This window comes from Eutrigla gurnardus, assembly GCF_963514095.1.
Source record: "Eutrigla gurnardus genome assembly, chromosome: 1".
Classification (NCBI taxonomy): domain Eukaryota; kingdom Metazoa; phylum Chordata; class Actinopteri; order Perciformes; family Triglidae; genus Eutrigla; species Eutrigla gurnardus.
The window spans coordinates 4,944,084-4,970,278 of NC_139915.1; the positions used below are offsets into that span (position 1 = coordinate 4,944,084).

Here is a 26,195-nt window from a genome sequence, read left to right on the forward strand (position 1 = left end):
AACCGACAACAGTTCAGATTATTCATCACTTAAGATAAAGATGGATTCTCTTCAGATCACATTTTTAGTACGTATACCTTTCCCTGGTAAGACGTCACGATGGTACAGACAGAGACGGTAACCAAACGTCTCTTCCAAAACGCTCTCCAACAACTTTCTGTCGTCTTCATTGAGTCCCGCGTCAGTGTCGCTCTTGTAACACATCAAAAATGCGTCATAGCTCCTTCCATCTAAGGAAACGACAAACATCTACCTGCTTACCATGCAGTTCAATATGCACCTGTTACACAAAAGTTATTCACCAAAATAATAAATAAAAACCCCACCTAAGGTGCTGCCATAGCAACAAAAAGGGCCTCGCCGGGAAAGAGCGATGTCCATGTTCAGCTTCACATAAACAACAACAGCTACAACAATCAGAACCACGACGGCCACGATGCCGAGAGCCAGCGAGATGGAGAACCAGCGAGAAGAAGCTGCAGGGATGTTAATGAACCAGGATCATCACCTGAACATGGTTCCAAGCGTATAATTGAAAATTGGACATAACACTGCTGGAAACAATCATATGCAACAGTAAAAAGAGTAAAGCTGAAGCTATGATCCATCCTGTATACATTTTTGGGCCAAGGTGATGATGACGAAGCTCGAGGTTCCAGATACAGACTCAAGTCTGCAGGTGTAGCTTTTTGATAAATCCTCCTCTGACACGTTTTTGAAGACTAGAGATGCGGTTGTCTTTAGTTCTCCATCATTATCTTCCCTGGAAAGGAAAGGAAGAAAGACCTGGTGTTTATGTGTGCGTGTTTAACATTTGCACTTCCAAACGTAGCCGTGAGATCTGCTACAGCTATTAAGAGTGTTTACTCTGTGTAATTGTAGAAAACAGGAAAGCTGTCGTTGGTTTCCACTTCTGATTTCCCGCTTAACCAGAAGACCTCGTCAAAGTCTGAATACATGACGGCTTTACAATCAATCACCACCGTTGAGCCTGGAAAAAAGTTTACACAAGATTTATAATATGTTAATTTAAAAGCTATAACTAAGTGTGTACGTATCCACACAGCAGCACAGTCACTCACCTAAATCGACGTGAAAAACACCACTTTTGCGAGGTGAAAGTATGACTGATTGTCCAGATCTTTCTATGCGACAAAAAAAGCAAATGTTTAAAAAGGAGAGGAAACAAAAAAACATGCAAAGTAACAGTTTTTTTTTTTTTTAAATCACTCTTTCCTCACCCTTTGGTTGGACATCAAGCACCACTGTAAAGCTCATGTTATACATGTGACCGTCGTACAGGTAAGATCTGGCACAGGTGTAGACACCGTGGTCCTTCTCCTCCACACTTGAGAAGTAAGATGCTTTTGGCGATGACTCACCCTCCTGCAAGATGGAAAATGAAGTTCAATTTTAAAAAGTGAATGAAAACCAGCCTCAAATGTTGAAAATCTGCTGTGTTTACGTACCTTGTGCCATATAATGCCGTTGCTGGTAATATTGGGGATGGTTCCAGCAGGTACGTTTACATCAGGGCAATACAACGTGCAGGCCTCTGGTGTGTGACAGGTTTGAGGGTACCGCTCCTCATACTCTCTCTGTGTTGTGGAAACTGACAGCCTGAACCAGAACTGGCGGCTGGCATTCCTGTCACGTCAATAAAGAAAACTTTAATATGTCACATTGAGAAACATGTTGCAGGAGGCTCTGAATGTGATTTGTAGAGACAAATAAAACTACAAAAATACAAACTTCATTTTAGCCCATGTAGGCATTTCTGCCGTCACCACCACATCACAACAGACCATTAATGGTGCTCGATTTGTGACTGACAAGGCTCCGTGCCGCAAAGAACCAAATCGCACCAAAACCGAGCTGGAAATGTCGGTTGGTGGTCCACTTCCATGGAGAAGGCTGAGAAATGTTGGATAGACATTCGTGGTTCCCAGAAAGTCTGGATGCTTATCCTTTGATGTGTTTTAAGGGAAATGTTGTGATTGGAAACTTTTGGTTCAGACTATCATGTTCCCCTCAGGATGCATTGCAATGCATTAGTGCATCTCCAGTGCCACCTTCAGGTCACATTTTGAGTTTGTCTAACCCTTTACTTTATGACCAAATACCTGCAAACGCAACATTCCCATCAGCCTCAGCTGTTCTTTGTGTTAAGTGCTAATTAGAAACTGTTAGCATTAAGGTATTCTGACATTAGCATTTAGCTCAAATCAGCATTATCAGAGAAAATCACATTAAGGCAAGCAACCATTTCTGTTGCTGCAGAACTGACAAACTTTACTTCCAGAATATAAACTATAATTTTCTGCAATATAGCAAACATTTAAACATCCACACTTTGTTTTTACTCAAACATACAGAAAAGACTCACTTAAAACCCTTCCATCTGTGCTAGTTTAGCCAAAATAATCTGTTTATAGTCCAGTCAGTCCAGAAGAATGCTGTTTATCAATTTGTTTGGACTTTACCCCAGAGAGCACGAGTAGTTCCCCCGATGGTCGACAGAAGAACTGAGAATCACAAGGCTCCTCCCATGAACCAGCACGCCCATCCGCCTCAGCTCAGCTGATGACATGCGGCTCAGATCCAGATCCCCCTCCTGGGGGGTGTCACTGGTCCAGATCACTTTGGCCTCTCCACCATTATAAGCTCTGGGAGGAGTGCAGTACAGCGCCACCATCTCTCCTGCCTTGACATAAATCTCCCTGGATCTCCGGGGACACACACCTGCAAACAAGTGTCACACATTTTAGTTTTTAGTTTTATTTTGTACTTTTATAATACTACTGTAATCTATAATAAAATTAGATGTTTTTTAACCATTGGACAGTCAGGCTAGCTGTTGTGTAGCTGCTTTCCAGTATTTATGCTAAGCTAAGCTAACTGTCTGTAGCTTGCTATTAATCTTCTCATCTAACTCAACAAAGAGAATAAGCACATTTTCCAACTTTTCCAACTTTAAACAACCATTCTTTCCACATGTAAGCAATACTGATGGTGGATCAGGAGTAAAGTGTATGTTGTGAAATAATAATAACATAACAACAACAAACTATATCTGACCACATCAAATCTTGGTCTTCTGACTTCCTTCTAAAGGGAACTATGTCAGCTTCTGCGGTACACTCAGCGCTGATGAATACTTTATTTATGGTATTTGTCTCATAGGCATGTGGATATTTCATCATCAGGTCAAGGACCTGAATTCAGTGCTTTCAAGACCCTGGTATCCAATACATCAAAGTATTTTCACACATTTTAACATATATCTAACAGCAAAATGATCAATTTAAAAGCTCTCATTATGCAGAAAATAGGACCGTTATATAATTAGATTCTTAATACTGATGCAAAAAAATCTGTAAGTAGCATTTTGTTGTTGTAGCTTGCTGAGGTAAAGCTAGATACTTATTGTTTTAGACCGGTGATTCAGTCCAGGTACACAGGATGAATTTGAAGATGATGATAGCAAAATAATAATAAAAAAAAAAAGTTCTACCACATAAATCTATCGTATGCATTTTTGTGAAATTTTGGGTCATATAGCTTTTTCGGTCTGGGTAATTAACAATTGAAGAAACATGACAAGGAACCACAGTCCAATCATTAGTTGTAACTCATCACTTTTTTTATGTTAACTCTGAATGAATAATTAACTACTAATTCCTTGTCAAATAAATATAGGCTAGTGAATGAAAAGATACAATATTTCACAATGAAATGTAATGCAGTTAGAAATGGCAAGTAGCTCAATTTAACACTGTTTTAATTTAATTAGTCACAACTGGCTATTAAATATTAGTGTATTCATGTGGGGCTCTAAATTTAGTCTTTAACACTTAATGAAACTGATTAGGATGCTATCCCCACCTTGAATGATACATATTTTGGATTTTCTTTTTTTATTTAAATTTTTTTTTTTTTTACAACTAACAGATTTACACATTATTCAACATGTTACCTACAGATGATAAGTTTCTTTGGGCCTACCTGGCAATGATGTGAGTAGGAGAATCAGTATTATCCCCAGCATTGTGATGAGAACGGCTCACATCTGTGATCCAGAAGAGTCTCTGCTGTCTTCTCCGAAACCTAATCACCAGGTTCACTTCTAAGACACTAAAAAGGAACCTGATAAGGAAACTGAAAGAAAAAAACCTCTCGCCTCTCCTCTCAGCTAAGTACAACAACAGTCCGTTCACTATACATGGGCTGTTTTTCTCTAGCACTTAACCACCTGAAATACCTAACAGCAATTAATATAAACATACAAATGTGCCTGTTTATGTTGCCTTTATCAAAGGACAACCAATGGAATTAGTTTGCCTATTTGCTATCTAAATGTTTCATGTGAGGCTTAGGTCTTATCAGTGTGTGAGCTGCTGGAAGTTGCTCAACAATCTCCGGATCCACATTCTTCACGTCACTTGATGTATTTTTTTTTTGGGGGGGGGGGGGGATGCTGTCAATATTTGTGATGTAATTTATTATTAATAAAATGTACTTGATTTTAGAATGACTAAGTCCAATTTCTCCAAACCCCCCATAGACTATATAAGAATGCATAAAGACATAGTCATGACATCTGAAGCCTTCAAGCATTTTGTCCGACGCCATCTTGAAACCAGTGAATAGACTGCGGAGGAGCGTGGTAGCGAGCTGTCAATCACAAGGTAGCCCCGGTCTAAAGCATTCATCTTTATAAACAGAGGAGTCTCCCCCTAATGGCCAATAGAGAGAATGCACTTTGGCTTCACTTTTCAGACCTGGAGGTGAGGATTGACTCCACCCATTATGTATCAGATTTGTTTATTTATTGTAATTTATATTGTATTTGCTAACACTGGAGGTATAGGCTGTTTCAAAGCCCCAATATTCTTCATGAAATCATATTGGATAATAAACAGGTTGTTCATTATTGGTAAGCAAACAATACATTGTTATTAAAATTATTGTATGTATAACTGACCATGTCCAGGGACTTTATTTTTTTGGGCTTGCGAGTAGCTTTCAGGTGTCCAACATCAGAAAGATGACAACTAGGCGAAACCTGAACTCCGTTGTGTGGACGCTCACTGGAAACACGGACCCTGTGGGGGTGCATCGCTAGGGGCAACGGCAGCGGCTCTCAAGTGCTCGTCGTGGTGGCAGCTGCAGGCCAAGCAGAGAAGACACACAGTGTCGTTTTTAAAACTTGGATTGGATTGTTGTTGACGGCGTAACAGGGATGACGGACATACTGCGGCTGGTTTCAGCAGCAGACGGACAGACTCTCTCCCGGCTCTCTCAAAACGGTCAGACAAAACCTTTTTATTCCTCTTTTCTCCCAAATACAGCAACAGTGTGCTAGTCAGTCAACTGCTGGTAGTTTTTATTCTGTCATCTCCATGTCGCCATAAACAAACATCATGTTTTCCTTTTTCAGATATTAACTGTATTTGGGCGCATGTATCCGCCTACATTGGACGTCAGATGACCTTACAGAAGGTTAGGTCTGTCTGTCTGTCTGTCTGACTGACTGTCTATACATCCATATATCCTGTTGATTGGTCGGTCCTTTGTAACAGGGGGTCCACCTGGCAGGATTGGGGACCTTCACCTTCTCTCAGCAGAAGTTGGACATAGGGAACAGGTTCACATTGATCCAACGACCCATCTTCCTCCTGGCTGGGAAACTAGTCCAGTCTCTGGGTTTAAAGCAGGTCCGGCCGCTGGCTGCAGGTCAGTTCATTTTTGAAGTAATGGCTCATCTGAAAAACAAAAGAATAGTGACACCAAGTAGATTAAATATGCACAGATCAGGACAATGAAAGGCCCTGCAAACACATTTTTTTTTGTGCGTGTTGGCATCTTCCTCTAAATGAAGACACAATTCAACAAGTTCAAACTTTTGGTTATTTCAGATGAGGTATCTGCATTTCTTTTTTTCCTGTTCTGTGCTGGTGATGTCACATACTCCCATGCACCAATCAGGATTCAGAAATGTTCTTACTTTGATTGTTGCTTATTTACTAAGTAGTATATATTACAGGGGTATTTTAAATAAAAGCAGGGAAAATGAGGATATGTCGTACAATGCACTCATTTAAATAAGGATGACAATAATATAAGGGTGTGTGTGTGTGTGTGTCCCATGCAGCAACACACCTGCCAGTGGTGCAACTGAACTTTGCAGCTTTGTCACAAGAGACTTCTTTCAGTCGAGACGTAGTGGAGGGCTGCGTTCGAGAAACTCTTCTTGCTCTCTTCAGAGCTTTGGCCTCGCAACAAAACATATTCCTCACCTTCCAGGGAATTGGAGTTTTGTCCTTCAAGCACAACAAGGTGGCTCTTCTGCTCATACAGTGTTTCTTAGTTGGGGACTATGATCACTGATGACCGCTTCTTTTCTGTTAAATGTTAACTCCTCTGATCTTATTCAAAAGGTACGGATGAAGTTCAAGAGAGATTTTATTAACGCTATGAATGGAACTGGTCGGCTGCTGTCAGCCTCTAACAACGTGAGTATGAAGACGACGTACGTGTTTGCGTGTCACAGTATTTCCATTCATTTACAGTTTCTAGAGCTCCACCGTCCTTTTGCCCCAGCAGAGACCGGGGAGCAGTGTCTCTTTACGGTCTGGCGGCCTGTCCAGGCTTCAGAGGCCACAGACTGCCAACCCCGTCACCCTGCCAACTGTCAACTGTCGGCCAGACAACAAAGCTGGGGACAAAGATGTACGGCTGTTGTCACAAGCTCCAGACCAGAGGAATGCAGGAGGTGAAAGAGCTCTTTGCACAAGGCTGACAATCTGGGGTTTCAAAGCATTTTAATTGATCTCAACTTAGAATCAATCGTTTCAAATCTCTTATCAACTTGCAGAAAAGGAAAATTACATTATTCCTCACTGTGAGGCTGGGGCTGCAGTCGCTATAGAAGGTGTAAAACATGATGTAGGCGTGTAATCAACTTGGTACTGGCCTTCAGAGATGCCGACTTGGACTCAAATGGAGTACACATTGAGTCTTGACTTGGACTCGTAAAAAATGACTCTGCTGGCTAGTGAAACTATCAAAAACCGAATGAAAAGCCTGTAACAGAGATAGAGATACAGCAAACAAAGAAGAGCGATAGAGTCCAGAATCCACAATGATAGATCTGGATCTGCCATATGAAGTGAAGCAGTTCAGGAACAGTGAACCTACTCAGAGTGTTGTGTGTCTCTTCAGAAGCTCCTCAACAGAGAGAATCTGAATCCCATCAGCCACTGCACCCTGCCAAGATGAAAGCCGTCAGTCTTTCTGAAGGACTGGATCCTAAACCCCCCGTGGAGGCCGCAGACAAGTACAACACACACAAAGACACACACGGTCTGTGGAGGGGTCAGTTTGCAGTGCACAGAGCTGTTTGCAGGCAGATGAGTCGGTGTGAGCCGGGAGCTCAGCGGGGGTCCTATACTGTTACCGCCCCGAGGCTACTTCCAGCTCCATCAATGATGCACAACCACCTGTGGGACAGATTCCTCCTCTGTCATCAGCACACACACACACTTCCTGAATAGTGAATGGGACAGAGTGTGACCGCAAACAATACCCGTTTTTTGGGGGGAGGGGAGGGGTGGTTATTTTATCTTGTTGCAATCAAGTCCATCCACACCCTCTGTGCACCAGCAAGTGTCAGCTGATTTACAGAACCGCAACTGATGACGGCACTCATTCTGATCTAATATCCTCAGAATCCCCGACCACCTCATCCATGATGCAACAAGGCCACATGTGAAACTTTACACAATATTTTGTGATTCATTCCGTTTTAATGAAAAGGTTCTGGTCCTTTTAATTGGTATAAAACCAAATCCTGTATACGTTGATTTATTCAGTTTCTATTAAAAAATATCTTATGTACACCTCGCTTTCTGGTTGAGAAAGGATCTGACAAATAATATATATAGTATAAAATGATTAAGGCTGGACCCTCTTAGTCCATTAATTGGTCGTTTTGGTCAACTAAGATTTGATTCTTTACCAAACATCTGTCAATAATAGTTGATTAATGGACAAAATGGTTTGTCGGCTACAGAAATATAAACACCTACACAATAATCCATAAAGAATTCAAATGTCGATGCCAACGACATCACACTTTACCGTAGTAAGAGAACACATGCACAAGGGAGCTGTTCTCTTATAGTACATCATCTGTCTCCACTCCCAGACCCACCACCTCCACAACACCACCAGAGGTCAATCACAAAGTGGAGGAACCTCGTGTGACCGTTAGCTGCCCCGACCACGCCCGTGCTGGACAGGTGAGTTCTTTGTAGTTCTTTGAAGTGTCGGCTTTTATAACGGTCTCTAAAATTCATGAGGTGGATTCACTTTTTTACAGGGAATGAGGTTTTATTGATGCAACCTTTGAGTTGAATAGGAAGTAATAGTGCAATAGGAAGTAGAGCTTGACGGAACAATGCCAGATGTTAAGCTGTATTGCTTTTAGGGGACAGCAAGTGTTTGTTTCTAAATCTCAATATCACGTCAAAACCCAAACAATGCATTATCTAGAAATTATTTACATTGGAAAGCATGTAAGGAAAATACGATTAATTAAATTACAGTGTATATTGTAATAATTATTGTCTTGTCATCTTAGGAAGTGTGCTACCTGTGTATGCAGCGGGCCCAAAGAAATGTCCCTGTCTACCTGAGGAGGCAGCAGCAGGCAGAGGAGAAAGCTCAGGAGAAACTCTTGCTGCTTAAAGAACAGCAGAGAGACGAGCGGCACGTGGCTGAAGAACAGGTGTGTGCATGCTCATGCACGCGTGTGCACTTGGTGTGTTTGACTGCTGGACCGTCTATACACGTTAATTCGGCCTCTTTAGCATGCCGACGTACGGTGATTGACTGAAACAGCTGTTTTGAAGCAGATAGGAATGTGATTAGAGAATCGTGCTGTTCTGCATGCGTCTATGAGTGTGCACGTCTGAGTCTGTGCATTGCTAATCTTGCAGTCTGCATACTATTTAGGGTTTCCAGTTATGGCTGCATGCTGAAGGACTGGTGGTTGCGGTGACTCATACTTTCTCAAAACACCTTCTATTATCCGTTTTATACTTCTATCGACTCCTCACTCAGTTAAAACGTTTTTGAAATGCTTAATTAAATACCTATTTCAGACGGTCTGCTGTGAGTTACTGAAGGTGATTTGTGAATGCTCATGGGAAAAAATAAATGAAAAAGGGATCAGAAAACAACACAACCCACAGAACGAGGATGTGAAAACTGCTGGTTCAAAGTGGCTGGAGGCCACAAGACAAAGTAAAGCAATAAAAACCCAAATAATAAAAAAAAAACATCTCAAAAACTAAGGAATCAGGGTGGTTCCAGACTGGTTGTGGCCAGAGAGCTAAGAGAATAGCTTCATCGTCTTTACAGCACTGGGAAAGAGGTGTGAGACATGTGGGATATAAAAGCTCAAAATGAAACAACTCAAAGTGCTTTGCATGTTGTTTTTGCCAATATATGCTTCAATAAAACTGCCCTCTGAAGAAAAAAGTACATTCTTACCGTGGTGAGTATGATGTCTTTTCTCTTTTGGTCAATATGATGATGATGCAAGGCGTGTTTTTGTGTGTTCATCTGGCAGGAGAAGCTGAGCGAGCAACAACAGCATTCAAAGCAGGTGGCTGCATTCAACCTGCACATGTCAGAGAAGAAAGACAAGACTAAGTGCCTTCTCTTCCCTGTGAGTAGAAGATAGTAAAGCTGCACAGCCGCACAAACCGCATACGGTCGTAGGAGTTTTCCATACAACAGCAGGTCAAAGTAAAAGTGCACAGAGGAGAAGTTTCAGTTGGTTGCAATCTGCACCCTCACTGCTAGATGGCACTAAATCATCCAAACCGCTCCTTTAATAAAGCTCTGGTAAGACTGTGAGAGTAAACAGTGCAGATTACAATACAGGAACCGGATTACTGAATGCAAATTCATTGACTGGCAGAACAAACTCTAATCATTTATAGTATTAAAAATCGGGTTGGAGATCATGCCATTTTTTGAGCATTCTTACTTTAAAAACATGAAATCACGCTTAACAACTCTTGTCACTTTCTTATCTTTCTTTTGGTGTAACTGTGGCTTGTTAAAATGTCTTTAGACGTCATTCGTCTTCCCGGCTCGGCCCTTCACCCCCGCCAGGAGGATCCAGCAGCATCGGTACATGAACGAGCTTCAGAGCCAGATAGAGACCAACCGGCAGCATGAGGCTCGAGACCAGCAGAACCGTCTTCTCACGGAGCGTCTAGACCAGGTCCAGCTGGTCCAGGAGTGAGTCCGTCCGTCTGTGGCACTGCTCAGGCATCTCAAATAATCATCCGCTGTGATCGCTAGTGTGTCACCTGGTGTGTTTTCAGGATAGCTTTGCAGAGGACTCAGCAGCTCCAGCAGAAACACCAGAGGACTACGCGGTACAAGAAGGCTCTGGACACTCAGGGAAGAAACTTCTTCACAAAACTGTCAGAATCGTTTCAGGATGTTTGGGGTTTTGGCATGTTTTGGGATTGGCATGTTAATATTATCATTAAGTAGAAACCAAAAAAATAATCATCCAATCCAACATCTGCAGCCAGTTACAGAGACAGTGTGGTCACTGGTTTCCATTATTATGTTGGTTTTATTCTGGTTAAGATAACTGCTCGGGTGTTAAAAGACTTTACAAATCTATATTTTGGTTGAATTTTTTTGTCTGTGTTTCTCCTTGATTAGAATCTCATGAGATTGAAGCCGACTAAATGTGCTGTTCAGGTTGAGGAAGGTTGTAGGTTAAAGGTTAAGGCTGCCGCCCATCCTGTCAGTGAAGACCACTGGTGTAGGCAGGCTGCCCAGACACACCACAGAATGCCATCCAAAACATGTTCACCTCCATCTGGTTACTTGCTTTAATGCACCGTAAGAAGCACAGCTTACTTGTCAGACTTTTCCCAAAGCACTCATTTGAAAAAAATGTTTTCTCAACAAAGTCATTCAGTTTCTTTGTTAATAAAGAATAGATTATGTCATTATATTAAAGGGAGAGTGCACAGATTTGTCTGGAGGCTGCATTCGCTGTTGCATTCTGGGTAACATAGTGCCTTTGTTTTGATCTTGTGGGTGACTTTATGGCAACATTACAGTTGAACTGATTCTGTTCTGTGCTTTAGGTGGGAGATAAGAAGCACACAGACCCTCCAGAACGCCAAAGTGACCACTTCGTGTTCAACCGCTGTGAGACTGCAGCGAGCAACGCAGAGAGACGAGAGAGGGCACAAAAGGTCGGTTTCTTATTGCTTCCATAAACCTTCTCAGCTGTGGCCTCGTGTAGATGTCAGAAATAACCGGAATCCTAGTTTTTTAAATAAAAGTCTCTAAATTTCATCCTTTACTTCAGTAAAAAATGCCACTATGTAAAAATAACGTTCTTAGGATGGCGTAAACTGAATGCATCTGATTCCATTTGTTGAAGTTCATCCACAAAGTATAAAAAGTAGTATAAAAACATACTATTGTACAGTACTTGATAAATGTAATGTACTGTTTTTTGTCCAAAGGCCTACATATTTAAATTTGTAATATCATTTTTAATAATTTGTATTATATTATATTTTTGTTGAAACTCTTTTTAAATTGGTTCACTAAATATTGAAATTGACGTCATGCTATTGTGCATGTATGTAATTGTGTGTTTCATTCTGGCAGCTCTTCAGAGTAAATTTCAGTGCTGCCACTCAGCGGAAGAAGGAAGAACGTCATAACCGCCAAGAACAGTTACAACGAGAGAGAGAATTCCTCAAAGACAATAAAAAGGGGTGAGTAAAGGAAGGGTGGAAGGAAAGAAATGCAAAACAATAATGATGGGGTAAACAATGTGTGTGTTTCTCTGGTGTGTTTTCTGTTCAGGTTCATACTGGACCGCATTGGTCGCTTTGAGAAGAAGCAGGACATCAGTAAGTCACTAGAGGACGAGTGGAGTCGAAGTGCGAAGCTCAAACACCAACGAGAGGACGAGGAGAGGCGCTTCCTGAGGTCCATCACCATTTACTTACACCATTATACGTTAACCATTCACACACATACTGACTGACCTAAAATATGCAAAATGGCCTTACATGATGTTTTCCTTTATTCTGTCTCGCGGCGCTCAGGTCTGCTGGTGAGCTCCTGGTGGACAAATTGGCTCAGTACAGGCGCTGCTGCCAGTGTAAGAGGAGGACCACCAACTGTGGTGAGAGCAACATCTGGAAAGACTCTCATTACCTCTCTGGCTCGCAGTTCATGATCTGATGAACAGTGTCGCCCGCAGCAGCACTTGAACATCAATACCTCAGAGCCTAAACAGGACCCGGACCCTTGTGACTCATCATGTGACGGTCACCAAAGACTACAATCACAAGTTAAGCATATGTGAAGCATACACTTTTTGGCGTGCATACACTATCGTGTTTCTATGAGAGTTATTCTTTCTCCTTTCCTAAATTAGTCTTTGGAGATCATGTTTGCTGTACTGCTGTTTTTCCTAGAATATGGTTGTTTTTGGTATGTATGCTGTGTTTCATTTAAACCAGGAATTCAGAATTTCCTAGTTTGCAGTGGTAAATTTGTACATTTCACAAGTCGGACAAAACTCACCAGCCCCGACCTCAAATTCAAAGATGGCTGTGCAAAATACCGTCAACCGGTATGGCAAACAATAGCCATAATAGGCATACATACAGAGTAGTACATTACTTGCAGAAAGATGAAAAGCAAGAGGCCCCAACAGGGCCCCAAGTGTGTGTGGTCCACGGGGAGGGAAGGAAGGAGAAACGAAACATTATAAATCACTCTGTTTCATATCGTTTGAAAACAAACTGGAGCGAAGAGAAAAGCGAGGAAAACAAAAACAAAATGAGGCTTAAAGAAGGTATGTGACTTTGATATGGGAGGGTGGGTTCATGCAGTGGGGAGTTTCTATAGATGATACATGTGTTGCGGGATCATGACAATATTATTCTGGCTGTAGTCCCAGGTCTCTGTGAACCAGAACTCCCCTAATGAGCTCATGGAGGCCTTTTGAAGGCCTTTGTACCAAAACAGATGCACAATTAACTGCCTCACACTCTGGCTGATTCATTATTAACCGACAGATAGAGTGTGTTTATGGACGAAAACATGTGTGAGCGTGTTGTTGTGTGCGTATACTGTGTTGTGGTACAGAAACATATGCTGTGTATCTCAGGAAAGAGATTTGCGATCCAGAATTGGACCCGCATGCTGAAACAAAGACTCTGATCTTCTATTAAACTGGTTACTGCACAATAAACTACGGCTGCAGCCTGATTACGGGTCACAGGAATACTTTGAAAACACTACTTGTCCTTGGTGTATGTGTGAACTTGCGGAAAAAAATGACCCGACAACATACGCAAGGGGAAATCCAAGCTAAGTCCCGTCTGTGCCTACATGCAGAATTCAGTGAGCAAGACATTTCCTCACTCTCTTGTCTCTTTTCTCCTCTGTCTCAAGTATTTGAAAGTGTCTTTTTATGACTCACCCACCACCTGCAGAGTCTTGGTGAGTTTTATGATCGATTCAATAAACCCTTGAGTGATGTTCCAATACTCAAGTTCACTTACAAGAGATCGACCCTTGAAGAACTGAGGGAGTGAACATCCAGACATTCGGTCTTGAGCTCAAGGAGGTCTGATTAGGCTCCCTGAGGTCATGTTGTCTACGCTGAGACATCGAGGGGGTGTTAATAATTGGGGTGGAGGACACTGCCTCATGAGGCATCTATGCTCTGAGAAGCAGACGGCATGAGACAACAACTTTGTCATGCACATGATGGCCGATACCCATATGTGAGGCTGAGCAAATGTGCTCTGCAACAGCATAAAAGGGTTTTAACATATTTGGCTGGAATGTGAAGTTGTTTCCTCTCGAGGAAATCTGTGAAATTAAGGGAAACTTGTGAAACACCCTCTATTTCCCTCAGCCGGTCTCTCTCTTTCTTGTGTGTGATTCCCAGGGCTAGAGGACCTAATGGATATCCATCCTACTTTTACTGGCAGGCAGACGGCGGTTGGCGTTTTGACAGTTAGTGTCCAAGCTTCATTTTCAGATCCAGATGTTCCCACGCTGCCAGCACGCCATCCCACAATAACCAGAGCATAATCTCTATGAACCCAACACATCATGAGAGCAGGCAGACTGCGTCTTTGAGTGACAACCAACACATGAGCAGTTGTTTACAGTGAGGATACTAATGGGGAACGACACTGTGTGTCCACTGGAAGGAAACTAAATGTATAAAGTATGATTCAAGTTCAAATGAAATGAGCAGGAACAAAAAGGTCCTTGTATATTCATGCACAAGTCAATGTTTTTCTATGACCAATGGATCGAATGATTTCAGGTCATGTTAAATGTGCTGCTCAAACCATAGGACAATTACTCTGCAGGTTCCCTCAGCTCCTACAGTCCTACAGCTTTCACTGTACTCCTTGTACGAGTGGACTACTCCCAATAAGCCCAATGTACTTAAAAACAAGACAAACTTCAGCCTCTTTCAACCATACAGGTACATGCAGGACATTAAATCTGACCTCTGCATTCAACCCATACTAAGGATTAGGACGCAGCTCTTTCTCCCGCTCTTTATTGGATTTTGGGACGTTGACACTCCAGCTGCAGCCAACGAGACCCAAGACAGCATTATGTTTCATCCTGAAATGCTTTTGGACAATACATATATGTATTCAAACAGGGTTATGTTAGAAGGAAATACAAATCTGATCTTACACAGGACACTTTCATCATCATGTCATGGAAGGCTAAATCCCAATGTCCGCTCTGTCAGACTCACAGAGTTGGAGTCGAGTCCTTGAGAAGTCCTTGAGGGATTAGGGCTGTCCCATTGTCAAATCATCAACTGCTTGAAGGCTCTCTTGAGCCTTTTATAGACACTTTCTATAAATCCACACTTCTGCAGACTTTTCTGAGGGAATTACCCACAAATCATAGTGTTATGACGTTAAACTCGAGGTTCCCAGGGGAAAACGTAAAAAAAATAGGTAAATAATGGGGACGACACATGGCTGTTCACGCTGACATATAAAACTTTCACAGAAAAAGGATTCAAGATGGTAAAAAAACATCCAAGCTCACGAATGCAAGCAGAAGATATTTGTCACATCTGGTTCATTCATCAAACATTTATGTTAATTTTGCTAAATGATGCCGTTTGGACAAAAACAAGCCCATGAATTATTCAACATTTACCGCTCGTCTGGTAAGACGTGCCTGGAAGATGTTCAAATCAGGCAGTAAAAAACTTAAAATAAAACCCCTAGATTGTATTTAACATACATTAAGGTTGTTGAGGTAATGTGATATGTTGCTACAAAGTAATGTCTCATTCGTATTTATTTATTTATTTATACCATAACGCTCAAGTATTCACCAGATGACATCAGTTAAGTCCCCGAGGCTTCAGGGCACAAGGCCTGAGGGAGGATATTGATTGGGCCGAAGGACCATTTTACAAGATTTTCCTTTTCAAATCAGTCAGGTTTGACCTTTTTTTTCTCAATGACAACAAAATCAAAATCCAAGAAATCAGAATGAACTGATGGTGATGATGAAAGCGAGATCTGTTATTGATTAGAACCATTTCCAGCAAGTCTGACAAACCAAGAGTCGTTTCCTGCAATGAAATCAATGCAGGCCGGAGCTCAGGAACCACCACGCCTGCTCCCCGAAGCCCTTTACTTACGTTTTAACATGCAAGTGCACACACACACACACACACAGACACACACACACACACACACACACGCACACACGTCACACACACACACACACACACACACACACACACACACACACACACACACACACACACACACACACACACACACACACACACACACACACACACACACACACGTCACACACTGCATGTCAAATCATGGAATTTCCTGTCAAAAAATACTTGTTGTGTTCTATTGAAGCCTCCTCCTTTCCTTTTCCTCTTCCGATGGTAAGGTACATCCTAAAGGTTCACACATGAATAACTTCCTATCGTCTACAAATCGAGGGAAGCACTGGTTGCGATTTCGACAAAACTCCCTTTCTCCTCCTTTTTAATCCACATATTGGTCTTCTCTCACCAGCTATGTGATCAGGCTTCCTCCTTCTCCTCCTCATCTTTGATAAACGTCCTTCTAGATGACTTCCTGTCCTCCACCACCACTTCACCACAGATTTATCCCATCTCACTTTCATCTGCCCCTTCGTATTTTGTCCGTCCATATGATGTGAGGTTCTGTCCACCTTAATACAACACACATGTCTTCGGTTGCTGCAGGGAGTCCACTTTGGCAGCGTCAGCGTTTAGCAATTATCTCTAAAGCTTCTCAGAGTCTGCAGCTGCCTTTAAAGTGTGTCGTTTGTATTTGCTAAAAAGAAGCAGGCAGAATTTCAAACTCCTCTGGTCTTGTGCACATCTGCATTTTATGTTTGAATGTTTCTCATATTCCGGTCCTCTCTCATGCCTGTTTATGGTCAAACTATGCTTGCAGGGTCCCTCAGAGCACCGCCAGCAGACATGGAAAGGACTGATGGAGAGTCAAAGGGGGAGAAAGAGAGAAAATATAACTAGTTATAGCCAAAAAGTTGCCTTGTTTTACGTCATCACAGTTCCTCCAGATTTATCATCTCAGTCTTAAAATATAAAGCTCTCACTCTTGCTAATCACACTCAGTTGTAATTGTGTCCTGACATAAGTTGACTTCAGTACTTCATTATCTGAAGAGCGACATTTGATTTGCAGTACAAGTACCTCAAACTTTCAGTTCATCTGGGTGCTCCCCATCACTACCACAGAGTTCACACACCTTCCAGCTATGAACATGCAGTGGCTAACGGCTAACAGCTAATGGCTAACGTTAGCTAGCCGGCTAAAAACACAGCGTGTAAATTACACATTTCTGGAGTTACCAGCTGTAATTGTTGATACCAGCTGTAACACACGCACGCACGCACGCACGCGCACGCACGCACGCGCACGCACGCACGCACGCACACACACACGCACACACACACACACACACACACACACACACACACACACACACACACACACACACACACACACACACACACACACACACACACACACACACACACACACACACACACACACACACACACACACACACACGGCTTTTTTCTCTCAATGATGAAGGTGAAATGTTGGACAATACATATGCGGTATGTATTCAAACAGTTATTTTATAAGGAAATAAAAATCTGATCTTTCACAGGACATTTTCATCATCATGTCATGGAAGGCCAAATCCCATGTGAGTCAGAGTAACAGTTAATTGCATGCAGGCCGGTTTGTCATCACTTGTTAATCAACTTCAGTTCATTCTCTCCGATCCCTCTGCACTTGTTCTCTGTCCTTTAATAACAGAGTCAGAGGGTTTCTCCTGATATTTTGGAGGCCCCAGTGAGCTGCAGCTTCAGGTCCAATCCGACAGCACAACATGGAAAAAGTTTTTGTTTTATGCAACGGTTTGGCAGATAACACAGGGAGGAGCCTCGAGAGACCTCAGTAGGATCCAGCTGCTAGCAGATCATGGTGGAGATACTGCAGCAGCTGATTATACTATTGCTCTGCCTGAACAAAAACATCATATTCAATGCCAGTGCGTGTCTGTGCGTGCGTGTTTGAATAAGATTCAGAATAATACCTCCATTCCAGCCCATCAATTGTCTGCTGGCAATGAGTGGAGTCTGGATCGATGTGAACAACTGGGAATAGAGGGAAACTAAAGAAAGATGAAAAATCAAGTTGATAACCTGCCAAAACCGAGGACCGCAGCTCGCAGATCTTGGACCTGCCAAGATCAGCATGTAAAATAACATAATTATTCACTGGCCTGAAGCCCAAGCCCAACTGGCTGCAGGACATTGTGTGCGCAGCACTGATGACCAAGACTGTATTCAACACCTCAACTTCAGTTTGATAGATTTCAGTGAAAAACTGTGATCAGGAAATATTGAATTACATCTGTATCTGACTATGAGACAAACAGCATCCATCTTAATCTAAAACTCTGTCTTAAAGTGATGGTTCGGAGTAAAATGCACCCTAGGTAATTTCCACCATGACATCCAGCCAAATACCTTCTCAGAAGCATTTTTAGCAATGGTCAACATTGGTCAATTTAGGGCTGTACCATCGCGCCAGTACTAAGGCATTCGGCTGAAAGCCCTATCTTGACCAATGTTGACCACCGCTAAAAATGCTTCTGAGAGGGTATTTGGCTGGATGTCATGGTGGAAATTACCTAGGGTGCATTTGACTCCGAACCATCACTTTAAAATTCCGTTTTTTTTTTAAGTTGATCATGTTGCCAGTTGGAAATCTCCCCATTTCCTCTGCAGTTACACTCAGTCAGAGATTTACAAGAAGTGTCAAGAACCAGAAATGAGGCAGCATAAGAAAGGTCATTATGAGCAAAATTACATTCTGTCAAGTTAGGTGATGTACAAGCCCTCAAACAAACACATGTTATATGTTAAACTTTATTGTTTAATTTTTATAGTACCATTTTAAGTCATAGAGTCTATTATTTTACTTTTATATTTTTCTTTTCATGCATATTTAATGAGCCTTGTTGGGGTGAGCCTGCCATCTAAGATTTGCATTCTCTGTAATTGTGCATATGAAAATACATTTAAAATTTCAATTGGTCCTCAATCAAGTGTGTTTAAAAATAGTTTTAAAAGGGTCAAATGTACTTTCCTTGTCAAAACACTTTGGTATGTTGATTCATTTGAATGGTATGTCGCACAACAGACCATACAAACTATTCAGAGCCCAGAGGGGAAAAGAGAAAATAGCCTGGAACAGTATTCCCACTGTCATAAACACATGGAAAACCCCTTTGTCAGGATGAATGACGCAGAGGTCTCCCCCCTGCTGTGAACACACTCCTTCCCACACGGAAGCTCTCATTCACCCGAAATGCTCCACACTTCCTGTTGGTCACTGATTGTGCCCTGGTTAAATGGGTTGCTATGACAACTGTTTTGTGGGAGGAAGAGAGGTCAAATGATGGCTACAGTGACAAGATTGTCCGGTGCAAACACACAAAAGCTGACCACACAGTAACGAGTGTTGTGTTTGTTTTCCTTCACGCATGCAGCTGTGCTGATTGGCAAATACAACTTTGCGAGAACATTTAACAACATTACTTTACTTCAATGTACTACTATCCTAGTTACTTTTCAGTTTCAGCATAGTATTAAACTACAATGACCATGTGGCGGTCATATTGTAGTTTACAACCATGTCCGTTCAATATGTCATCACTTCGTGTTATCATAGACATTTGTCGTATTTTTTTAATTTTTGGCCAAACATGTGTTTTGTGACCTTTGACTTCCAAAATCTAATCAGTTAATCCTTGAGACCAGGTGAATGTTTGTGCTAAATTTGAAGAAATTCTTTCAAGGTGTTCTCACTTTTACAACAACGGACCAGACAGACAGCCCGAAAAAACAGAGACATAAAAATAGAATAAAAAAATATATATTATTAATAATTATTCTAAGGTCACAAATGCACTTTCTAGCTTAACACAATAAAATAAAAATGTTTTTGAACTTGTACTGACACTGGTCCGATTATGGTTAACAACACTGTTGTGACAGGTAACTAAACTAAGCTAAGTGCTTATTGCTCATTTGACAATGTTGCCACATAACTGTATAGTAACATACTAGAGAAAGACAATAAAAGACACAAACAGAGATTATTTTCCATCACATGATACTTGAGAATAGACCAGGACACCTTCTGCTGAACACATCATTGATCTGATGATGTTTTGGTTTCTCTGAGTCATACGGATAGTTTCATAGGAAGGAGACATTTATAGCAAATGTCAGAGCTGATTGTTGTGGCCTGATGTTTGTCTCAAATTTGGTTTCTATTCTTCCCTTAAACAATGGCATCACAAAATTAAGCTTGATTAAGTTTCCCTTCGTCTACACTCATGGCTCTGTGGGTGGTAATGGCTACCATGATCCACCACTTTGGCTGGGACTGAAATATCTCAACAACTATTAGATGGATTACCTTTGACATTTGGTTCAGACAGTCACGCCCGCTCATGGGGGTTAACTGCATTGACTCTGGTAAACCTTTTATATGCTGACCAAACTACATTGTCATGTGCATGGTAGCATGCAAAATGTAGCATTTAGCTTGAAGCAAGTTTCAACTTTTTTGACGCTCCCTTTCTTCATTGTGATCTGCAGCCAACGTCCCATCCCTACTTGTAACAGAATATACTGTACTATTACTTGAAAAGTTAGGAGACCATCAAGTATTCATCCTCTGGGAACCATAGATCTCTGCACCAAATTTGATCATATCTTAGAATATTAATTAATATTTACAATTAAAAAAATTAAAGAAATCTAAGAAAACAAAACTTTAGAAACAGAATCTCAGTGTTGCCTGATCCATTTGAGAAGAAGTGACTCACAAATTCCCCCATCATTAACATCCTCCACACTCGTGCCGGCGGTCCATTGGAGATAATTGGTCCTGGACCAGAAAAAGAGATTATTTCATTATCAAAAGTGCTGAAAGGGACGGTTTGTGGTCCAAAGTGATCTTACTGGTATGCTGATAGATTCCATGTTCAAGCTTATGTCTTTTGGTCACCTCTGCCTGGATGGAAGAGTTAAACCTCTGACCTCAGGAATATATGGATGGATGGATGGATGGATGGATGGATAGATGGATAGATGGATAGATAGATAGATAGATAGATAGATAGATAGATAGATAGATAGATAGATAGATAGATAGATAGATAGATAGATAGATAGATGTAGTATAGATGTAGTATAGATTGTGTTGAGGTTTTTTGGGTTATCTGAGTCACAGGTTGACCATGCACTGCCCCTGCAGCTCTGGAAGGAACGTTAGAGGGATGATTACAGTGTCTCTTGTGTGGCAGAAGCTCATCTTCCCTGCTGACACCCAACCACACACTGAACCACTTATTGGTCCCGAAAATGTTCACAGAAATGTTGGATTGCTGGGGGGCAAGATATTATCTCATGATTTGCTAGGACTGTGAGAAATTAGTCTCTAAATCACGTAACTGATCCATCAGTATTCATTCAGATGAAGACTTGTTGCTCTGACAATGAGACAATCCCTGGATGAAAGCCCTGAAAACATCTTTGTAAAGACCTGCAGGATTAAAAAAAGATGGATTGGATTCAAAGTTTACTGTTCTCGTGTCTCTCTGTGACCCACGGTCACTTTCCTCAGTGTGTGGTTGGCCTCTCAGGGTTGGGTGGATGCTCACAGTGACTCAACGTGGATCAAGTGAAAGTAGGGTGCTTGGTTGAGTCACAGGGTCCTTTGGCAAGATGCAAAGTTGAATTCTAAATGCATGATGCTGGAATTGGAATGTGAACAGTATGTTGATGAATAAGGAATGCTTGGGACTAGATTTAATGATGAGTTTTGTTGTGAAGTATATTTGGTGTCTTGATGCTGCTGTGACAATGACCCATTTATGGACCGTATTACTGGTTGTTGGACAGACCGCTTTAGTTAGCAGTCTAAAAGTACAATTCAACATTTTGGGAGGAAACGCTTGTTCGCTTTCTTTCTCAAAACTGGGATGAGAAGTTTGACACTAATCTGATGCCAATGTGTGTTATTTAGGTTAGCCTAGCTTAGCATAAAGACTGGAAGCATGGGGAAACGGCTAGCCTGGGCCTCCAAATCTCAAAAAGTATGCCCCAGATAGCATTACAAGTATAATATTTCATAATATTTAAGTCAGTTTTCGCACCAGTCATGTAATTTAGCTTTTTTTGTGTTGTCTAATATATATAAAAAATGCCTCAGCTGACTTTAGAGGCATACAATATATTAGCAATGGTTCTAATCCCAGCGAACGTGTCAAGGAAGAAACACCACAAAAAATAAATAAAGTCAAATTATTCTCAGATCTCACATTTATAAGGACGTGGTTATATTCATTTTAAGATTATATTGAATTGTTTGATGCGGTGTTGTAGTGGTTAGCACTGTCTCTTTGTGTTGGCCCTGTGATGGACTGGCGTTCTGTCCAGGGTGAACCCCGCCTTTGCCCAATGTCAGCTGGGATCGACTCCAGCCTGATAATGGATGGATGTTAAACAAGCAACACAAAACACCAACTTTTCCTCAATGTCATAAACGTTTTGCCATATCTTTAACAAGGACATGAGTCATTTTCCAAAGAGCCAAAGTATCACATGCCAAGTGAAGGGGTTTACCCATAGTCATGTTGAAAACTCCTTTGCTGTAGGCGAAAAGTCTGAAGAAAAAGTTCAGTAAGAAGAAATGTTAAAACTGGGAAAAGGAAAGAAAAAGGGTGTGCCGTTTCACATTATGATTCCCTACTCCTTTTGCTTCCTCTATTTGACTTCAGTGTTATATGGTATTATGTGTAAGAAACTTGATAAATGTGTGAAAATCCTACACTGCCCCTCTCTACTTTAAAGCATCATTGATGGGTGCGGTCAAAAGTGTGCTCTGTTGCACCTGTAAGCACACCTAAAAGTGATGTCACGGTGTACTGACCCCACCCTGGAGTACACCTCTACATCACTGGGGCAAGGCAAAGGGGGAGAGGAAGTTTTGTATTAAGTTGCACTTAGAGTATCCAATACACGCAGCAATGCAACAGGGATTTGGGCAATTATTAAAAATGTTAAACATACAAAAAGTTTACATTAAATTTACATTTAGGGCATTTAGCAGACGCTTTTGGCCATAGCGACTTACGATAAGTACATGTGTCAGAAGAACGTGAAACAAAAATATATCGCTGTCGGTATTTCAATAGAACAAGTTTACATTTATCCTATATAACTCCTATACTTAGGCTGCTGCTGGCTGTGAGTTGATCTGAATGGTTTCGACATGTGCTAATAATCTATTCAGTCTCCATCACTTCTTACAAGTTTGATCCCAAAGCTAAAACAGGTGTATGTATGATTTCAAATCACAGTCAAAACTGTTGACTTCCTTCCCCAATCAGCAACACCTGCGATTACTGGCATGAACTTAAACTGACGGCCAGCCTTAGCCTGTACCAAAACACCACCTAGTGCTTGGAGGCGTATTACACTTCAAATCAAATACATGGCTCGTACAATGCTCTCCTAAATGCCACCAGACTCCATTGACAGAAACAGAGAAGCACTTCTAACTCGACAGAAAAGAAAAAACACACACCATCTTAAGTCTTTCCTGTTCCAACAATCACCAGCTGTGGTTTGAGACTGAATAAGTAACATATAATGATGTAGTTAATATAATATTTTCACTGATTACTATCCCCGTTTTCCAGCACGCTGACGTTGAACATGACACACCAGAAAAAAAGAAACAAACCTCTACTGGCAGATATGTGCTAATTTGGGTGGAAAGAGGGATTAGTGTAGATGTAAGGTGGAGCAAAGTAAATACTCCAAACAGTAAACTTCATCATAAAATAACTCCTGGAAGTTGAAGTCAATTAACTGCAGCTAAGCGAGAAATTGTTAAGCATCTTTTTATGACGCATATACATTTTGTGTTAAAAAGTGCTTGCACACATGACACTTTTATACCCTTTCGACTTGGCCTTGAGCTTTAAACTTGGCTGAAGTCACCCCCAGGATTTCACAGTAAATGACCAACTCATTTTGCCAAACAGCTGCTTCATGGCCTCCAGAGCATGTGAGAGGAGAGGTCCAGGATGGGAGGGATGATTCCAACGGGAGAGCGAGAGGCACAGAGACGGGAAAATACAAAGAAGCAACAGAGACAGACAGCCAGGGCGACGGAGACGGAGACAGACAGAGGGACATAAAGGGAGGATTCAAACATATTAGGCCATCCACACTTGCTTGATTGTGTCTGTGGCCAGAAGCGAGAGGAGGAGAGTGGGAGGAATAAAACAATTAACATGAACAGTACCCCGGGAGAATGTGGGTTTCCTTGACAACAGCAGGCATAGCCAAACAAACAGGCCCTTTCATAACAATTCAAAACAAACAGAAAGGTCTCCTTTATTAGCACTCAAATGCCCATTATCCTAAGTGGAACAAAATCCTATATTTTTATCAAAAAGCAAAAACTGATCAGTTGAAATTATGAGAAATATCTATAAAGAGTTTTAACGGGACAAGAGAATGAGACGCTGGCAGACGCCCCTGCCCCAGATACTGCTCCAGAGAGAGGTGTGTGTGTGTGTGTGTGTGTGCGTGTGTTATATTTGTAATTGTGTGTTGTGGGATGGGTGGAGTGCAGTGTTTGATGAGCCAGCAGGTCCACCCTGTGTGCTGGCAAAGGTGCTAATGTATAATCAATTGCAGGAGACCTTGAACAGGATCACATCTGTACAGAAGGCTGATTCTAAAGCTAAAGCCAGCAATTAGTTAGCTTAGCATAAGCAAGGGACAACTGGTTGCTGGATTCATTAGTTACCTTTGGACAGAGCTAGCTGTTTCCCCCCCATTGCCAGTCTTTATGCTAAGCTAAGCAGGTGCTGCATCAAACTACAACTTTGCCATCCATACACAAGAGTGGTATTTATCTTCTCATCTAACTCAACCAGAAAGCCAATAAACCTAAGACCAAACTATTGCTTTCATTTTTCAGTGAAAACTCCATGTAAATTCTGTGTGCTTCACAAGAATGCATTTGTTTATTTCATTACAAAGTAGGAACAAATTCCTGCAAGATGGAGAGATGGGTGGAGGTTGACCAACTGTTCAGCCATGCATGGGTCCCCCCCCCCACTCACCCCCCTCACCCATCTTGTTCTTTCTCTCCCACTCCCTCATCTTTCTGCTGGAGACTAATGAAACCATTACATAGCATAATATCTGCCAACAGCTGGTACATTTTACACATGGGTGGGTCAAGCGGATATGAAACTTCCAACACTGGCATCGGAGTAACACTCTGCCCACTGAACAAATTCCAGTCACAATAGCAGTGAGGTCGCCTTTGAATGTAAATGTCATATTTGATGGTAAATGAGAGAGCTTTTTGTTGTGAAATAAGCAGCTTTCTCCCGAGTGAAGGGCCTTTTGTCAGAGTCCTGAGGGTGATCAACCCAGTGAACCAACGGTGTGATAGTTTGTTTGGGCAAAACATTGATGTCTGTGTGCGCCATAATTATTTAATGGGTAGTTTGATGGCATTTGTGGGACACAAAGAGAGGGAGGAGGGGGGGGGGGGGGGAGGGGGGATCTGGTCATGTTGCCCAATCTACAGAATGAATGTGGGTCAGTGTTTGTGTGACGAGGAGGGACGGTATGTGAAGTGTCCAGGCGGCAACCTCCAGTCCTGAAAAGTTAAGCCAACGCAGAAGTGCGTTAAACTTGCATTCTCTCTGCTGGCCATCAGGGGGCGACTCTTCTTGAAGTCCAATTGCATGGAAGTCTATGAGAAAATGACCCTACTTCTCACTTGATTTATAATTTCAGTTAACATTGTAAACATGAGTGTATGGTCTCAATCACTAGTTTCAAGTATTTTAATATATAGTATGATGTGCATTTAGTAAATTATGGTTCTGTTTAGAGTTAAATAGACGTGATTGACAGGCCACTACCACAACGCGGCTCGCCGCCATGCTCAACACCAATGCAAATGATATCTACTAAGATAACTTTAACAATTTGCTGCAAAGTTCACCTTGAATTGTGAAGCTGACTTTGTTAACAGGTTTGCATCAGAAGCCAGATGGAACCAGATCCTGCAAGTCTACAAACCAATGGTAATGATGACAACGTCCACCTATACACATCTATGGAAATGCAAACTCTAAATTAATCTATTGGGAATTACATTAAACTAATTGCATGATATATAAAAAGTGCAAAACCTTTCAAACAAATGAACCAAAAGACAGACTTGAAGGCGGTGATGCGATGAGTCACGTGACCGTGCGGGGTCGGATGTACTCACTCTTGATATCGTCGTGGGCAGATGTGACCGCGTGAGCGCAGACGGACAGCAGAGCGCCTCCTCCAGGAGCGCACAATGATCCAACGCCTCCGCCGTCGACCCCGCTGCTGCTTTCGGAAAACTCCTCACTGCC

At 41.8% G+C, this 26,195-nt stretch overlaps 2 protein-coding genes across 5 annotated transcripts in view; one reads left to right on the plus strand and one right to left on the minus strand.

Annotated features, from left to right (window-relative positions):
• The window catches only part of LOC311013415 (interleukin-18 receptor 1-like), a 30,570-nt gene that overhangs the window by 3,331 nt on the left and 1,044 nt on the right, over positions 1-26,195 (minus strand). The window contains exons 2-14 of one of the 4 annotated variants that reach the window (XM_084009464.1): positions 26,063-26,190; positions 9,559-9,688; positions 5,615-5,765; positions 4,985-5,166; positions 4,006-4,134; positions 2,484-2,742; positions 1,470-1,647; positions 1,242-1,386; positions 1,083-1,145; positions 868-991; positions 618-763; positions 327-476; positions 78-230 (exon numbers count right to left, since the gene is read on the minus strand). In XM_084009464.1, the coding sequence (XP_083865590.1) occupies positions 78-230; positions 327-476; positions 618-763; positions 868-991; positions 1,083-1,145; positions 1,242-1,386; positions 1,470-1,647; positions 2,484-2,742; positions 4,006-4,048 (1,261 nt within the window). In that variant the 5' untranslated portion in view covers positions 4,049-4,134; positions 4,985-5,166; positions 5,615-5,765; positions 9,559-9,688; positions 26,063-26,190. Of the gene's footprint in view, positions 1-77; positions 231-326; positions 477-617; positions 764-867; positions 992-1,082; positions 1,146-1,241; positions 1,387-1,469; positions 1,648-2,483; positions 2,743-4,005; positions 4,135-4,984; positions 5,167-5,614; positions 5,766-9,558; positions 9,689-26,062; position 26,195 lie in introns of those variants that run through there. The other 3 variants (XM_084009463.1, XM_084009465.1, XM_084009466.1) reach the window with 3 other exon arrangements.
• LOC311010849 (coiled-coil domain-containing protein 81-like) lies at positions 5,175-13,383 on the plus strand. Its single transcript, XM_084005492.1, has 16 exons — positions 5,175-5,309; positions 5,441-5,502; positions 5,583-5,736; positions 6,155-6,339; positions 6,441-6,515; positions 6,607-6,775; positions 7,225-7,339; positions 8,210-8,303; positions 8,645-8,791; positions 9,638-9,736; positions 10,148-10,317; positions 10,404-10,557; positions 11,190-11,300; positions 11,725-11,834; positions 11,926-12,051; positions 12,171-13,383. The coding sequence occupies exons 1-16, from the start codon at positions 5,243-5,245 to the stop codon at positions 12,307-12,309; spliced, it is 1,977 nt and encodes a 658-aa protein (XP_083861618.1). The 5' UTR covers positions 5,175-5,242; the 3' UTR covers positions 12,310-13,383.

Bases quoted from the DNA above. Each gene is read 5' to 3' on its own strand.
- LOC311010849 (XM_084005492.1), top strand. From the start codon at position 5,243: ATGACGGACATACTGCGGCTGGTTTCAGCAGCAGACGGACAGACTCTC. The intron at 5,310-5,440 runs GTCAGACAAAAC...TTCCTTTTTCAG, and splicing joins CTCCCGGCTCTCTCAAAACG to ATATTAACTGTATTTGGGCG. The intron at 8,792-9,637 runs GTGTGTGCATGC...TTCATCTGGCAG, and splicing joins GGCACGTGGCTGAAGAACAG to GAGAAGCTGAGCGAGCAACA.